General features: G+C 61.0%; 3 protein-coding genes across 5 annotated transcripts in view; 2 read left to right on the plus strand and 1 right to left on the minus strand.

Moving 5' to 3' along the window:
* RPTOR (regulatory associated protein of MTOR complex 1) overlaps positions 1 to 11839 on the plus strand; it is a 417904-nt gene extending 406065 nt beyond the window's left edge. For all 3 annotated transcript variants that reach the window (XM_063599478.1, XM_003831138.7, XM_055101956.2), the window contains 6 exons: positions 2354 to 2460; positions 4810 to 4937; positions 6787 to 6873; positions 7854 to 7970; positions 8282 to 8411; positions 9735 to 11839. In XM_063599478.1, the coding sequence (XP_063455548.1) occupies positions 2354 to 2460; positions 4810 to 4937; positions 6787 to 6873; positions 7854 to 7970; positions 8282 to 8411; positions 9735 to 9803 (638 nt within the window). In that variant the 3' untranslated portion in view covers positions 9804 to 11839. The remainder of the gene's footprint in view (positions 1 to 2353; positions 2461 to 4809; positions 4938 to 6786; positions 6874 to 7853; positions 7971 to 8281; positions 8412 to 9734) is intronic.
* Positions 10998 to 16849, minus strand: LOC100976104 (uncharacterized). Its single transcript, XM_003831137.4, has 2 exons — positions 16379 to 16849; positions 10998 to 14486 (listed from the first exon to the last, which is right to left on the minus strand). Exons 1-2 carry the CDS (start codon positions 16802 to 16804, stop codon positions 14223 to 14225), a joined length of 690 nt encoding a protein of 229 aa, XP_003831185.3. The 5' UTR covers positions 16805 to 16849; the 3' UTR covers positions 10998 to 14222.
* Positions 14443 to 16705, plus strand: LOC129394470 (uncharacterized). Its single transcript, XM_055101957.2, has 2 exons — positions 14443 to 15185; positions 15515 to 16705. Exons 1-2 carry the CDS (start codon positions 14690 to 14692, stop codon positions 15991 to 15993), a joined length of 975 nt encoding a protein of 324 aa, XP_054957932.2. The 5' UTR covers positions 14443 to 14689; the 3' UTR covers positions 15994 to 16705.
* Positions 16850 to 16863: the final 14 nt, after the last annotated feature.

Here is a 16863-nt window from a genome sequence, read left to right on the forward strand (position 1 = left end):
CAAGATACCTAGGAATGAATCCAACAAATGCACTTTCTTCACAGATCAAAGCATAAACTCTAATTGAAGACTACAAAAGGCACATGCAGTGTTCATGGCACCATAGCCATGGATGAAAAGACTCATCATTGTGGAGATTGGCAGTTCTCAAATTAATCTGTGGATTTATTAATACACTTTTGATTATATTCCCAGGAGAGATTTTTATAAAATGCAGACCAGCCAAGGCAATATTGAAGAGGCGCAGATGGCATTAAGAAGCTGCAATTGCAGGGCAGCCAGGCCAAGAGGCACCAGGGCCCTCAGCGCAGCAGTGAGCCCAGAAGGGCCGCAAGTGGCAGGGTACCTCTGCGCACTAGGGAAGGAGCCATGTTGCTAAATGGTGTTGGGACAGCTGATGCCATATAGAAAAGGATGCAGTGATACCCCTACCTCACACCGTGCACAAAACACATCACAGTGAGAGACCTAACCTGTAAAAGCCTTTCAGAGAAAAATCAAGAGGAAATCTTCGTAACAGTGAGGAACAAAAAGACAGATTGAACAAGAGATTGAGGGTAAAGACATCAATAGGTTTGACTCTACAGACTTCTTCATGACCACAAGAAAAACGTCACGGTTGTAATGTAAGTGGCAGAATAAGAAAAGATATTTGCAGTATCTACAAGTTACAGAACATATATAAAAATATGTGCAACTGTCTGTCGTGAAAAAAACGGCAAACACCACACATCGATAAGGATTTGGGGACATTGGCTTGTGTGTGTCCTGCCGAGAGTGTAGATGGTCACCCATTTGGGGAATGAAATGGCCTTCCCTGGGGAGATCAGAGTCATGCAGGATACATGACTGGCAGTTCCGTTCTAGGCGCTTCCTTCTCCACCTGCAAGGACACGTGAAGTTGTTGACTGTGACATGGTTCACAAAGCCAGGGGCAGCTCAAATGACGGGGTTAGTTGTACAGTGGAAGGTAACGCAAGATTAAATGAGTTAACCAGAGCTATGTGTCTTGGGCCAGATAAATCCTCAAAGCCTAACATTAAAGAAGCAAGTTGCTAGAAAATAGGCCCCATTTTGACATTGAAGAGGTTTTTTGAAATGTGGAAGGCATGTTACGTTGTTGATGAGCGTGCGTAAGCAGGAAAACCTCAGCAGCCCCTGGGAGGCACCCTCAGCCCAAGGGACAGCTCTCCCAGGCAGGCGCAGGGGCAGACGATGCTTTTACTGTGTCTAAAATTATGCTTCTCTATGAAAAAAAAAAAAAAGAGCAAACAATGGTAAAATGTTAGCAAAGTTAGAGCTGAGTGGTGGGTACAGGGATTACTGTGGTGTTCCTTTCTGTATCTTAAAATGGTTATCAGTACAGTTTTAGAACTGAATCTGGTTTTAAATACAGGCTGTCACGTGAGGTGGGGGTTGCTCTGCTCTGTCTAATCCCCACACAAAGGGCAGCCCTTGCCCCATTCTCTCCGTCCATCCCTTGCTGACGCCAGCCGTCGGGAGTCAGCCCCTTGCTGTCTGAAGGCTGCCGGCACATGGCCCATGCCGAGCTCCTGTTTGTCTCAGAAGAACTGGCTTCCTCAAGCTTTGATAGGGCCAAAAGGAGGACCCTCATCTTCAAGCCTTAACAGCCTTCCTAAAGTCACCCAGACCTGCCAGTTCTGCCCAGGCGTCCAGACGGCAGGCATCTTAGACGTCGCTGCAAGGGTCTGCTCCAGATGGTGAGCACCTTAGACAGACGTTGCTGGAAGGCACTGCTCTGAACGGTGGGCACCTAACAGATGTTCCGGGAAGGCACTGCTCCGGATGTTGGGCATCTTAGATGTTCCTGGAAGGCACTGCTCTGGACAGTGGACACCTTAGACAGATGTTCCTGGAAGGCTCTGCTCCGGACAGTGGGCACCTTAGACAGACGTTCCTGGAAGGCTCTGCTCTGAACAGTGGACACCTTAGACAGATGTTCCTGGAAGGCTCTGCTCCCTCTAGCGATGCCTGGGGCATAGTCGAGTCAGGGGAAGACTCAGAGTTCCAGCTCAGAATTGTCGCCCCAGCCTGGACTTGGGAGTTCCAGCTCAGAATTGTCACCCCGGCCTGGACTTGGTAGTTCCAGCTTAGAATCGTCACCCCGGCCTGGACTTGGGAGTTCCAGCTCAGAATTGTCATCCCGGCCTGGACGTGGGGCACACCAGGGGCCCCAGCGGGAGCTCATATGAGGCATATGGACCCACCAGATGGGCTCGGTGGTGGCAGCCACCTTGGAGCTGCTGGCCAAATGGCTGCCCAGAGCAGGCCCCAAAGCCTGCCCAAGGCAAGGGCCCACGGGGTGACGCCATGTCCCACTGTGTCTCTCCAGGAGCTGGGATGGTGGTGGACTGGGAGCAGGAGACCGGCCTCCTCATGAGCTCAGGAGACGTGCGGATCGTCCGGATCTGGGACACAGACCGTGAGATGAAGGTGCAGGTAACCATGCAGGTGTCCCCCAAGCCCTGAGCCTGTGGGGCAGTGTGTGCAGGGCTGGTCCTCGTCACAGAACCCAGCAAAGTGTGCGGTGAGGCCTGGCCATCCCAGGGGTGGAGTCAGGGCCTGGGAGGACAGTGCCGGGACAATGCCGGGAGGAGACGTGGGCTCCCTGAGGCCTCTGGATGCAGGTGAACTGCAACGCTCAGCCCTGCGCTGCAGGATGGCTCAGCCTGCGCCAGCTCTGAGTGTTTGCAAGTAGTGTCTTCTCTCTGCAAATTAAGGAATGTCAGAAATCAGTAGGGTGACCAATTGTAAATTAGAATGATTAATTATTTGGAGGCTTTTTTTTTTTCTTTTGAGATGGGGTCTCGCTCTGTCACCCTGCGTCACCCAGGCTGGAGTGCAGTGGTGCAATCACAGCTCACTGCAGCCTCAACCTCCTGGTCCAAGTGATCCTCCCACCTCACCCCCCCCCCACCACCAAGTGGCTGGGACTACAGGCATGCACCCACACGCCTGGCTGATTTTTTTAACTTTTTGTAGAAACAGGGGTCTCAGTATTTACCCAAGCTGGTCTCGAATTCCTGGCTCCGGCAATCTTCCTGCCTTGGCCTCCCAAAGCACTGGGATTATAGGTGTGAGCCACTACAGAAGACAGAAGATTTTTGTTTCTTTTTTTTTTTTTTTTTTTTGAGACAGAGTCTTGCCTTGTCGCCCAGGCTGGAGTGCAGTGGCGTGATCTCGGCTCACTGCAAGCTCCGCCTCCTGGGTTCATGCCATTCTTCTGCCTCAGCCTCCCGAGTAGCTGGGACTACAAGCGCCCACCACCATGCCCAGCTAATTTTTTTTTGTATTTTTAGTGGAGACAGCGTTTCACGTGTTAGCCAGAATGGTCTCTATCTCCTGACCTCGTGATCCGCCCACCTCAGCCTCCCAAAGTGCTGGGATTACAGGCGTGAGCCACTGCGCCCGTCCAGAAGCCTCTTTGCTTCTTAAAGCATCTGCTATTTTCAGTTTTGACAAAAAGCGGAGTACATTGGTTTTGCCCAAGACAGCCTGGAAAAGTGGTAGAGACCTAAGCAGGCCACGCTCAGCAGAAATCTAACTGCATTGACTTCATTTGGAGCAGAGGCGAGACCACAGATACTGTGAGGGGCAGCGCCTGAGGTGGCTTTAGAGCCAGTATTCCCTTCCTCCGGGTCCCCAGGGAGAGGTGTGGCACAGAGGCCATCCCCAGCCTCTCTCCCGGGCAGGCCATCTGGTGTCAGGAGGGATGGCTCAGCCCTGCTGCCGTAGAGGGCGGTGTGGAGCAGGCCCAGCAGAGGGGAGGCCTGGGCACCCTCAGCTGCTCGAAGCTGCTGTGGTTGCTCTGGGCAGCAGCAGCCCGAGAACCTGGCCCAGGCCTTCCCGTGTGGGCGGCCTCCCCTCTGACGTGACCGTGGATCCCTCGAGGCACCAGCAGCTTTCATGGCACCTTCTTTGGGGTGGGGGGGTCTTGCACCTGTCTGGAGCTGTGGCTCCACACGAGACGTAGCCCTCAGGGCACAGCGTGGACACCCTGATCCCCAGGGTCTGGTCACCAGTTGGGGCTTAGAGGCCCAGGTGGCCTGCGGGGCAGGTGCTGTTCCTGCAGAGGTGCGTGGAGGCACAGAGCGCAGCAGGTGCTCCCAGAGCTGGCTCTGCCCCTCGCAGGGGTCTGGCCCCATCGTCCCCACGCCTGTGTTTCCTCCTGGAGTGCACAAGCCAGCACCGCCCATCGTGCGTGGAAAGCGCTCTCCCTCTCGTGGCCCTTTTCCTCCTGCGTCCCTGGCAGGTGCCATCGCCCCCCGCCCCCGCTTCTCCAGCACTTAGAGCCCCCGAGGGAGCAAGACGACCCCTCCTGGACTCGTCCCATAGCTCATTAGAAGTTCTGAGAAGCAGCCAGTGAGGAGTCCTTGCCAAAATGTGCTTTGCTTTCCTTTTTAGGAAACAGAGAGAGGTTGGAAGTTTAATTGGCACTGACAGCCAGTCCTTCCCAGAGGCGTCTGCAGGCCGCCGCTCGGGGTGGGGCTGGGCTCTGCCTCACTGGCCAGGTCCCAGGCGCCTCAGGGCCTCAGGGCCTCAGGGCTGTCCCTCCAGGGCCAAGGGACAAGGGCGTGACTCAGTGTCCTGCCAGCCCCTTCCTCTCCCTGGGACTCCTGGGCTCCCCAGGCCTTTGATGCTTCCCTGGATAGAGAGAAAGGCCCCTGCAGCCAGGGAGGGTGATCCCCACAGCCAGGCAGGCAGCAAGAGGGGTCCTGGCGCTGCAGGACAGCAGGGAGGGCGGCTCGGTGCCCCGGTCTTCACCGGGCTGCCTGTGTTTGGCTCTAGGACATCCCTACGGGCGCAGACAGCTGCGTGACGAGTCTGTCCTGTGATTCCCACCGCTCACTCATCGTGGCTGGCCTCGGTGATGGCTCCATCCGCGTCTACGACAGAAGGATGGCACTCAGCGAATGGTACCTTGACCCTGTCCTCTCCCTCCCCCAGTGCTGGCAGGGTACCTTCCAGGTGGTAGGGCCGTGTCACTGCCATTTGGTTGGGTCCAGGTTTCTCAGTGAGATGCAAAGCTTCCCCAGGAGCCTGCAGTGGCGTATTGAGGCCAGTCCTGGGCTCCCCAAAGCCGCCAGGCCCATCCCACAAAGGTCTGCCCCACAGAGGTCCACCCCACAGCCTGTGGAGGAGCACAGGGGACAGGCCATGTGGGATGAGCCAGTGGACTGGAGGCAGAGGCTGTCGGGGTGAAGCAGGGCCCCAGCCAGGCACCTGCCACCTCTGAGCTCACCTGAACAGAATACTGCCACTACCTGCCACCTCCTGGGTCATGCAGCAAGTGTCTGGGGAGGGATGTCTGAGGGCACACACGTGGGCACAGCAGCCCCGGGCACTGCCTCCGCTGAGCACCCCCCGTGGGCAGGTGCTGTCCGTGTCTGGCAGAGGACAGGGCACACGCATGGGCACAGCAGCCCTGGGCACTGCCTCCACTGAGCACCCCTGTGGGCAGGTGCTGTCCATGTCTGGCAGGGGACAGGGCACATACGTGGGCACAGCAGCCCCGGGCACTGCCTCCGCTGAGCACCCCCCGTGGGCAGGTGCTGTCCGTGTCTGGCAGAGGACAGGGCACACGCATGGGCACAGCAGCCCTGGGCACTGCCTCCACTGAGCACCCCTGTGGGCAGGTGCTGTCCATGTCTGTCAGGGGACCAGGCACAGCAGCCCGGGGCACTGCCTCTGCTGAGCACCCCCCGTGGGCAGGTGCTGTCCATGTCTGGCAGAGGACAGGGCACACGCATGGGCACAGCAGCCCCGGGCACTGCCTCCGCTGAGCACCCCCGTGGGCAGGTGCTGTCCGGGCCTAGCAGGGGACAGGGCACACGCATGGGCACAGCAGCCCTGGGCACTGCCTCCACTGAGCACCCCTGTGGGCAGGTGCTGTCCATGTCTGGCAGAGGACAGGGCACATGCGTGGGCACAGCAGCCCCGGGCACTGCCTCTGCTGAGCACCCCCGTGGGCAGGTGCTGTCCGTGTCTGGCAGGGGACAGGGCACACGCGTGGGCACAGCAGCCCCGGGCACTGCCTCCGCTGAGCACCCCCCGTGGGCAGGTGCTGTCCGTGTCTGGCAGAGGACAGGGCACACGCATGGGCACAGCAGCCCTGGGCACTGCCTCCACTGAGCACCCCTGTGGGCAGGTGCTGTCCATGTCTGGCAGGGGACCGGGCACAGCAGCCCCGGGCACTGCCTCTGCTGAGCACCCCCGTGGGCAGGTGCTGTCCGGGCCTAGCAGGGGACAGTCCGTCTTGGCCCACGCGGCTCATGCAGCAGAAGTAAATTTCACCCGGCACAGAGCGAGGATTCCCAGAAGGTCCTTGTGCCCCCAGCTTCATCAACTTTAGGTCTGGGATTCTCATTCCTGACCCTCCAGTCTGCACAGATCGGGGAGACACAATGAGGAGTTTTGAGGGAAGCAAAGCAAAGGGTGGGCAGGGCCTGGGAGCACTGCGATGGCCGCCTGGCCCCCGTCTCTGGGCAGCTCCCATGTGGCTCAGACAGTCCTCCAGCGGCCTGACGGTGACCTAGGGCCCAGCCCTGAGCCGGCCTGGGGAGGACACAGGGGGTCTCTGCTGGAGCAGGTCACCTGGAGGGGGCTCTGACCCTGCGTGAGCACTAGCCCCTCGTGGGGAGCGGACAGGCGAGGGCCTGCGGACCCGCTGGCACAGGCAGACCTGGGCAGCTCCCGGTGAGAGCCCCGAAGGGTGGGGACGTCCTTCAGGGAAGCCCCACGCTGAGCGCGCCCCCTCCCTTGCAGCCGCGTCATGACGTACCGGGAGCACACAGCCTGGGTGGTGAAGGCCTCCCTGCAGAAGCGTCCCGACGGCCACATCGTGAGTGTGAGGTGAGGAGCGCCAATGTTTAGCAGCCGTTCTGCTGTAAAAACATTATTTTCCCCTCCATTTAAAATATGTCCTTGGTATTTAAACAGCTGGAAGGGGATGGCATTTCGGGCAGTAATTAACTCCTGCCCTGGAACTGGCCAGAAAGATCAGGCGCAGCCCGTAGGGGCCCAGGGGCCACAGCTGCTCCCCTGCTGGGGGACACCTGACCTGCAGGCGCTTTGGGAACTTTCCTGGGCTGCCAGCTGCGGAGGGTTCCGGGGGGAGTTGGGCAGCTGCTCTCCCTCCACGGGCAGGGGTGGCAGGGTGGCAGGGGCGGCGTGTCTGCCAGGCACGTGGCAGTTGTCTGCACATAAATTCAGTTCTGCCGCTTGGTAAATACAGCACCAAGAGCAGGGAATATTTATTTGCCTATTAAAGGAAGAGCAAGATGTAATTTATGAATGCAAAGCCAGCATTTCTTCAAAGAGATGCTCTTTTCCCCCTTGTTTGTGATATAAAAACCAAACATAACTCTTGGGATGGACGCCTACTGGGGGTGGAAGGCAGGAGCCACGGGGCCTCAAAAGGGCCAGGCCATCCCTCCCTCCAGCCACAGCCTGCCATCCAGGCTCTGTCTCCCGGGACTGCAGGCCCCAGTTGCATGAAATCTAATCTCTAGCTGGAAATGAAACCAGGAGCTCACAGCCTCCTACCGCATCTGTGCTCATGGCCATTTCTCTAGGCCAGAAAGCTCCGGGCCTTTTCTGGCTCTGAGAGAGCTTGTGGGGGACAGCCTTGGCCCTGAGACCAGTGTGGGTGCATGTCTGGGCCCCGCCTGGGCAGCCCTCACTGGGGACGCTGAGCATCCAGGCAGCTTTTTCCTTGAGCAGTGTGTGTGCAAACAGGTGTGCGACCCCACACACCTGGTTCCACCGTCCCCCTGGCCAGGCCCCTCATGGGGGCTCCGGGAGGAGGTGTCACTGTGACCCTCTCTTGGCAGCGTCAACGGAGATGTGCGCATCTTTGATCCCCGGATGCCCGAGTCGGTAAATGTGCTTCAGATCGTGAAGGGGCTGACGGCCCTGGACATCCACCCCCAGGCGGACCTGATCGCATGGTAGGCGCCGCCCACCTCCCTGGCCTGCACCGCTCACCCGCCTCGGCCTCTGTGCAAACAGGAGGCTCTTGTGTTCCTGCCCCCAGGAGCTGAAGGAGGGCAGGGGAGGATTTCACTGCTGTGGGGACATAAAAACAAAAGATGTCTGCCCGCCACATCCTCCCAGGATAAACTCTCAGAGGGTCACACCTGCCCCGAGCCAGCCTGTCCCCGTGGTCTAGCAGGCCTGTCCCCGCGGTCCCGGCATCTGCGCCCGTCTTCCATCCTCAAAGAAGAGGGCAGTGATGCCGGGACCCTTTCTCTCCCCACAGTGGCTCCGTCAATCAGTTCACTGCCATCTACAACAGCAGCGGAGAGCTCATCAACAACATCAAGTACTACGACGGCTTCATGGGCCAGCGGGTCGGCGCCATCAGCTGCCTGGCCTTCCACCCGCACTGGGTCAGTGCCGCGGTGGGTGGGGGTCGGGGGCCGGGGTAGAGGGATGGGAGGCAAGGGGACAAGGCAGCAGGGGTCCTGCCTGGCTACCCCACACCACAGTGGGGCCCATTGGCTGCCTGAGGGAGGGACTTGCCTGGGTCCCAGGATCTCTAGGGCCCCTGCCCCACCCTGCACTCGCCCCGGAAGCAGAGCCCCAGTCCCGTCACTCCGGGAAGAATTGACACACAGTGGCTGGGGCAAAGCTTCTGCCCTCAGACCCTGCACTAAAGCCATCCCTGGGGACCTCCAGGAGAGTCGCTCGGGGTGTCCATCCCTGTGCAGCCCTCACCCTGTCCCCTGTGCGGCCCTCACCCCGTCCCCTGTGCGGCCCTCACCCCGTCCCCTCTGCGGCCCTCACCCTGTCCCTGTGCGGCCCTCACCCCGTCCCCTCTGTGGCCCTCACCCCGTCCCCTCTGCGGCCCTCACCCTGTCCCTGTGCAGCCCTCACCCCGTCCCCTCTGTGGCCCTCACCCCGTCCCCTCTGCGGCCCTCACCCCGTCCCCTCTGCGGCCCTCACCCCGTCCCCTCTGCGGCCCTCACCCCGTCCCCTCTGCGGCCCTCACCCCGTCCCCTCTGTGGCCCTCACCCCATCCCGTGTGCGGCCCTCACCCCATCCCCTCTGCGGCCCTCACTCCGTCCCCTGTGTGGCCCTCACTCCGTCCCCTGTGCGGCCCTCACCCCGTCCCCTCTGCGGCCCTCACCCCGTCCCCTGTGCGGCTGGCCCTCACTCCGTCCCCTGTGTGGCCCTCACCCCGTCCCCTCTGCGGCCCTCACTCCGTCCCCTGTGCGGCTGGCCCTCACCCCGTCCGCTGTGCGGCCAAGTCCTCACCCTGTCCCCTGTGCGGCCAAGTCCTCACCCTGTCCCCTGTGCGGCCGGGCCCCACCTGCACGGCTCTCTGGCCTTGGTTGCAGCCTCCCCACGTGGCTTCAGGCCGTTGTTTTTAGGTTAGGATTCTGCCCGCCTGCCGCCTTGTGTTGTGAGGCTCCAGGCATGCAGCTCTGCTGACACGCGTGACATTGGATCCCAGAGCTGCCCCGTGGGGCAGTCCTGAAAAAAGCACGCGGGGCCCGGGGCAGTGCCACGCCCCTCACGGAGTGCACCATGCATGGGCCCTGCAGGGGACTGGTGGGACCGGCCCGGCATTTCCAGGCCTGAGGTGGGCGCGGGGGTTCCTGAGACCCCGGCAGGAGCTGCCTAAGGATGCGGGTTGGCCTGCGCCCCCCGGCCCCCCGCAGTGTCTGCCTGCACCTGAACCCCTGCTCACCCCTTCTCTCTCCTCGCAGCCTCACCTGGCCGTGGGAAGCAACGACTACTACATCTCCGTGTACTCGGTGGAGAAGCGTGTCAGATAGCGGCGTGACCGGGCCCACCAGGCCACGGCCGCCTGCTGTACATAGTGAAGCTGTCACTCGCCGGGGCACGGGGCGTCGGCTGCCGCGGCCCCGCAGTGTGAACGTTGGCTGCTGCCTTAGCTGCTGATGACGGCAGGAGGGCCCTGCTACTCGCTTTTGTCTGTCTTCGCTGTCGTGTCTGGAACGTCAGGGAAGGGGAGGGCTCAGGTTGACGGTGGCTTCCCACTGAGCACCAGCATCCAGGTGCACCCCCGCGGCCGCGGCGCCTCTGTCCCTCTCCTGTTCTGTGTTTCTCTGAGACGCTGAAAGGGGAAACGCCTCATTTTATTTCCATGTAATCAGAGCATTAGCTGCAGAAAAACCCCCAGACAGAGCCCTGGCGGAGAGGCAGGCGCTGGGGCTCCTACGGGTCCCTGGGGCAGCTGTCCCCATCAGGCCAAGAGCGAGCGAGAGGCGCTGCCCCAGCCAGGCCCACCACCTCTCACAGTCAGTGCCCGCAAGCAGGGACATTTCCTAGCCAGCTGGGGGACACTGGAAATTCGGGAAACCAAGAGAGAGGAAGAAGGAGACGCCCCTCCAACTGGCGGGTGTGAAGGAAGCCGCCCAGGGGTCCGGGCTGTCCTTGGCCACTGGCAGCATCGCTGAGCAGGAGGCGCACAGCCCACCCTCCCCGCACCGCCAGGTTTCTGGACTCCAGTTTTGGCCCCTCTCACACAGAGCTGTCAGCAGGGGCCGCTGTGGCCGTGCACAGGGGAGGCAGGTGCTTGGCGAGGTAGCCCCTGCCTTAATCCACGGGGCTCCTTTCCCTCCGAAGGGCTGCTCTTCCCCGCAGGCGCGGGGACAGCAGCCTGGCCTGTGGTCTCCATGCCTGTGCCCGCACACAGGTGTAGCACACGCATGTGCAGATGGCACCACGGCCGGCACCTGGGGGCACACACATGCAGGCGGCATGGTCTCCCTGCTCTGTCCCCACACGTTCCTCACACACAGGTGAGAGGCACTGCCGGGTCCCGGACGGCTCTGGGTGACACCAGCCCCGTCTCCAGCCTTGAGCCGCCCATGCTGATGTGACCTCGGCTGACAGCTGGGCCTGTGGTGCAGACAGGAGCTGTGTGGACAGTCCCGCCCAGGAGGGGCCGCAGGGCGTGTATGAGCAGTTTTGCAAACAGGACACAACCACAGTGATGGTATTTTGAAAAGCATTTTTTCCGTGTTCGTTGGGAATCAGGATTATTGAGAGGTGAAGGAGCCAGGTGGCTTCATTCTGGCAGTGAGAGGCCCACGACCACGGGAGCGAGAGCTGGTGCGGCGAGGCCCGGCTCCCCTGCGGTGCGGCTGGCGGCCTGCCGCGGCCAAGAGCATCTTCTGGGTGGATGGAACCCTGCCTGGTCACGTTTGGCCAGAGACACACCTGGCCCTCAGGGGGCTGAGCTGGAGACTGAGCCGGGGCTGGCCGGGACGTGACAAGGCAGGACAGAGGCGGCCCCTCCGCTGCTCCTTTTTGGAATGCAAGCTCCCACCAGAAGAAGGTTCCGGCACGAATCCCATCCCCACATCTGGGCCGAGAAAGCAGCCCGGGTCCGGAAGGTGTAGAGAGTCCCGGCCTCACTCAGCTCACAGGGCGTGCCAGGCGGCAACACCAGAATCTTCCAGAAGCCCAGCTCCACCCGCACACGCAGCTTCCCATCCAGTCCTTCAACTCAATTCTTACCCAACACGCGTTTCTGTTTGTTTTGAGACAAAATCACCACCTGTCAAAAGGCAGGTGCTCCAGAGGGGTCAAGACCCCCCCCCACCCCCGCTCCACCCTGGAGCCCACCCCCATGGGCACCGCGTGCCGCCTGCACGTGGGCTGTCTTCACAGGTCTGATGCGAAAATTCAATCACGACGTTAACCGGCTCGAGAGAGCGCCGGCCTAGAGGCTCATTATCTATTTATTTTACCAAACGCGAATTGAGACGGACTTTGACAAAATACGAAATGGCAATGTGAAGCTAAGAGCAGAGAGTGACAAACAGTAAACAACACGCGCAGACTCCGCGGCTGGCGGCTGTGTCTTTAAGGAAACTGCCCACCCCACCGCAGGGGGGCATCGGTCAGAGCAGAGCTCTGGGGGGTGGGGGGACGTTGCCCGGGTCCTCCCTGCTGTCCCCAGGGCCACCAGCAGCTCTGCGTCCCGGGTGCTCTCCAGGCAGGCACTGCGGCCACAGGGGGCCTGGCACGTCGAGGAGTGTGCAAAGGTCTCGGTCCTTTTCTCCCAGGCAGTGCCCCCCGCCCTGTGGCGCAGACCCCACATCAGGGAGCGTACTGTGTGGCAAGAGCCATCTTGCGACGTAGGCCAGACACGTGTCTTTCTCTTTAAAATGACGGTTATCCTGTCAAAGAGGCCCCATTCAAGTCTGCATTGAAATCTGGGCCACGTCAGAGTTCCTGGGGGAGAAGCCACTTCCCCGCTCCTCCCCACTTCTGGAGGCCCCCACTCCTTGGCTCGTGGCCCCTTCCTCCACTTCAGGCCCTCTGACCCATGCCCACCGTCACTTCTTCTCATGCAGGCCAGAAGTGTTTCCAGGCCTAGGAGCCGTACCCACCTCGGGCTGTGTGGGTCCTTAGTCCTAATCACATCTGCACATCCCTCTGGCCAACTCTTTTTGGGTTTGCTTTTTGTTTTGAGATGGAGTCGCACGCTGTCACCCAGGCTGGAGTGCAGTGGCGCGATCTTGGCTCACCTCAACCTCCACCTCCTGGGTTCAAGCGATTCTCCTGTCTCAGCCTCTCAAGTAACTGGGATTACAGGTCTGTACCACCACACCCAGCTAATTTTTATATTTTTGGTGGAGACGGGGTTTCGCCATGTTGGCCAAGCTGGTTTCGAACTTTTGACCTCAGGTGATCCACCTGCCTCAGCCTCCCAGCGTGAGCCACCACGCCTGTCCCCGTCTGGCCAATTCTTAAAAGGCTCCCGTTTCCAGATCACACTCTGCTCTGCAGGTCATGGCCTGTCCCTTGAGGTTTTTCCCAAGCAGGAAGGTCCGTGCAGGGATTGGGAGCCAGGGGGAATGTTGTGGAAGCCACAGCAGAGGCAACGGGCCTGGGCACGGTCCTGCGGGGCAAGTGGGAGGCAAGGGTCCGTGGGGATGGTCATGTCAGCCACACTGCACCACCTCAGGGGCCTGACTTCTGGAGAGCTTGGGAACAGGCTCTTGTCCCCCCGGCCCCTCTCACCTGCCGACCAGAAATTGGGTCTCGGGCACTGAGTAGCTTGCCCAAAGCCCTGCCTGTTGGGTGGTGGCAGGGACTGGGGTCCTAACCCCACCCCAAGGCCATGTGCGGAGACCTTTACTCCACCACTTGGGCTGGGGGGTGTGTTGGGGCTGGGGGAGCCACGCACTCAGGCCCTACAGGTGCTGCTTGTGCAAGCCCCGCCCCGCCCTAGAGCAGGCCCTACAGGTGCTGCTTGTGCAAGCCCCGCCCCGCCCCAGAGCAGGCCGGCAGGAGTGGCAGCTCAGGACTCGGATGCACCAGGGTGATATGTGGAGCCACCAGCCCCGCTGCGCACGCAGAGGGGGCGCCTGCTACCCGCTGGGCCCCCACCCACCACGGCCTCATCACCAGGGCTCAGGGCTCCTCGAGGACGTCCCGTCTTGCTCAGCGCTGCACTGAATGGCCCTTCGGGGCTTCCCTCGTGTTCATGTCATTCCTTTTTCCAGGATAGACTCTGGCACCCACTGCAGCCTGGGCCCTCCTCACTGAGCCCGGCTCGCCTGCCTCCCTCCTCCACTTTTTTTTTTTTTTTGACAGGGTCTCACTGTCACCCAGGCTGGAGTGCAGGGGTGTGATCATGGCCACTGCAGCTTTGACCTCCTAGGCTCAAGCAATCCTCCCACCTCAGCCTCCTGAGTAGCTGGGACCACAGGCGTGCGCCACTACACTCGGCTGGTTTTTGTTGACTTTTTGTAGAGACAGGACTCAGTCTCACTATGTGGCTCAGGCTGGCTTTGAAGACTCGGTCTCACTTTGTTGCCCAGGCTGGCTTCGAACTCCTGGATTCAGGAGATCCTGCTGCCTCGGCTTCCCAAAGCTCTGGGATTGCAGGCGTGAGCCCCACGCTGACCCCTCCTCCACTTTTAAGGACCTTGTGATTACACTGGGCCCCCCGGGATGCTCCCGGGTCACCGCCCTAGTTTAAAGTCAGCTAATCCAACCTTCATTTCATCTGCAACCTGGATCCCCCGAGCCAGGTAGTCACAGGCTCCCACTAGGATGTGGACATCGTTGTTAGGATGTGGACATCAATAGGGAACACTATGCTGCCAACGAACCCCTGTCTACAAGCCAAAGGGCATCCCACCAGGTAGAGCCCACGAACACTCAGGGGTCCTGGGCAGGAGGTGGGTGGACACAGGGCGGGAAGGAGATGCTCAGTGGGGTTGGGGGAAGCACCGGCCGCAATGGGCCTCCCAGATCTCAGGGCCAAGGCATGGGAAGCTGGCACCATGTCTGGGTCCTTGGGGCTGTCGGTAAACAAGTGGATCCCCCATGACACAGCGGCTGCTCCCAAGCCCCAGCCGGGGCCGGAACACAGGGCACGAGCAGTTGCCATGGAATCCTGGAATCCCACGCTGAATTGCAGTTTGTTTCAGGCAAGGACGCCCGGCACTCACGGAGCTGTGCCAGGCGGGCTCCTGTTGAGAGAGTCATATTTTTCCCATTAGCACCAGTTTTTCTGTCACCGAGATGAGTACAAATTGAGTTCTTGTAAACACGGGGATGGGCACGCTGTAGAAGCCGGCCTCAGGGGAGGCCAGGGCTGAGCCAGGCCCACACCTGCCCCTGCCACTGCCAGACCCCGTGTGGTCGTGGTGAAGGGGCCAGGCCTGGTGATGCCATGTGGAGGAATGCTCAGCCTTCCGGCGAGGGGCCGGTGAGGGCCAGGGGTGGCCACGGGGGCTGTCCTGTGCCCATGGGAGTGCCAGCCACTGAGGCTGCCTCTCATGGGGGCTCCTGCTCAGTGTGGCTCTGCTGGGTGAGACTGCAGGCACCTGCCAGATGGGCAGCTGTGGCCTCCGACACGTCTGTGCCTGGCCCCCTTCCAGGGGTCTCGGCGGATAGCCCTCGGGAGGCGGCAGAGCAGTTGGCCTCTGGGGGTCTGTGTCTCAGACTCAGTTACCGGGTGGTCCGGAGCCCACACGTCCCCAGACAGGACAGAGCCTCAGAGTCAGGCACAGACCAGGAAGGAACCCTTGAAGGACACAGGACGGGCGGGGAGGCCAGAGCGGGGGCCGAGCAGGACCTCCCACATCCATCTGCCTGCGGAAGCCCCAGCGCCCAGAACCCCTGCACCCGGGCCTGCGGCTGTATTTGGAGACAGGGCCTTTGCACGGGTGAGTATGGTGAAATGAGGTCACCAGGGTGGCCCCAATGCAATAGGACTGGTGTCCTTATAAGAAGGAAGATTAGGACCCAGCTGTGCACAGAGGGACGGCCACACGAGGACACAGCCTACCTGCCAGGGAGAGTGGTCCCGGAAGAAGATAGCCAAGAGGCCCCTCTGTCTCCAAGTCCAGCCTCCAGACAGGGCGGGTGGAGAGGGAATACAGGGCTGCTGCTCAGGCTGCCGGGCCCACGGTGGTTTGCTAGGTGGCCCTGGGACACTGGCACCACCGTGGCACCTCCAAGCCCCAGCCTGTCCCTCACTTTAACGTGGGGACAGTTACTGCAGGCATGAGTGCTGTGAGCACCAAACAAGACCACAGAAGCTTCCAGAACAGCACTGGCACCAGGGAAGCACCCAATGGACACTGTCCGAGGTCACCTGAGGACTTCACAACTGCTGGTGCCACAGGGCTTGGGAGCTGGGAAGAACACAGCTCTTTGCCACAGCTCAGCCGATGCCAAGTCCCAGGGCTGCACGGTACCCGCCTGGACCATCAGAGGAGAGCAGACCCTGAGCTGGGCCCGGTCACCTGGTGCCACCCAGCTGAGGCCATGTCCTGTCGGTGGCTCCTGAGCTGGAGGAGGAAGAGCCCAACCACATGGGCCCTGCCTGTCCTTCCCCCTCCTCCACCTTGGGAAAGAACCTCACTGCAGCTGTTGGGGCGGCTTCCCTGCCCATCCCATCCTCCCTCCCGTGCCCACCCCCTCCGCCTGACTGCCGCCTCCTCTGCGGCAGGGGGGGGTCCCTCCTCCTGAGCCCCACAGTCCCTGCGCTGGCCCTGCCATCCCAGGGGCAGGAGCAGCCACAGGGCTCTTGGGGCTCTGAGGCTCCATCCGCCGTTGTGTGACCCAGGCACCAGTGTCCACAGAACACAGGACGAGAGTTACACACCCAGCCCCGCCACACCACTGTGAGGACAGAGAAGGCATGGCGTGACCTGCCACCTGGTGGAGGGCTGCGACCATGGAGGGTGCTGGATGCACCTACCCTGCCCTGCTGCCTGGAAGGGGGCCTCTGCTCCCCAGGGCCGGGGGACCATGAGTTCACCTCTGTCATCAGTGTCAGCATGACAAACCCCACTGGTGCCGCTCACAGCAGGATCCCACATCCCAGGCCAGCCCCCTCTGCCATGCCACCTACCTCACAGCCAAAGGTGGGAACAGCAACTCTGGGGAGAACTGGGGGTGCCGTGGCCACCGCGTCCCTGAGGCTCACGGAGGAGAGTGAGGCGAGGAGAACCATGGAGCTGGGCCCTGCCTTGGGAACCAAGCACTCGCCCTTTGCAGCCGCGGAGCCATCCTGATGGGCAGGCGGGGGCGGGGTCGCTGTGTAGCTGTGCAGAGAGCGCTCCGAATGGGGGTCTGTCACCAGCTCCCAAGCTCGTGGGTTCTCCCAAGATTCTTGTGGCACATGATTCATTGCCTTTCTTAACAGCATCGCTGAAAAGAGAAAAGGCCCTTTGGAAATTGATTGCAGTCCCTGGATGTGTCTCTTGGAGCACAGGTCCCTCGGTTCCCACTTGGCAAACCAGGCTTCATGTCCCCAAGACAGGGCCAGGCAGCCCATGCGCTCCACCCCCTCCCCCGCCAGCCTGCACGTCCTCCCCCATCGTCCATGCAGCCCCC

This window comes from Pan paniscus, chromosome 19, assembly GCF_029289425.2.
Source record: "Pan paniscus chromosome 19, NHGRI_mPanPan1-v2.0_pri, whole genome shotgun sequence".
Lineage (NCBI taxonomy): Eukaryota > Metazoa > Chordata > Mammalia > Primates > Hominidae > Pan > Pan paniscus.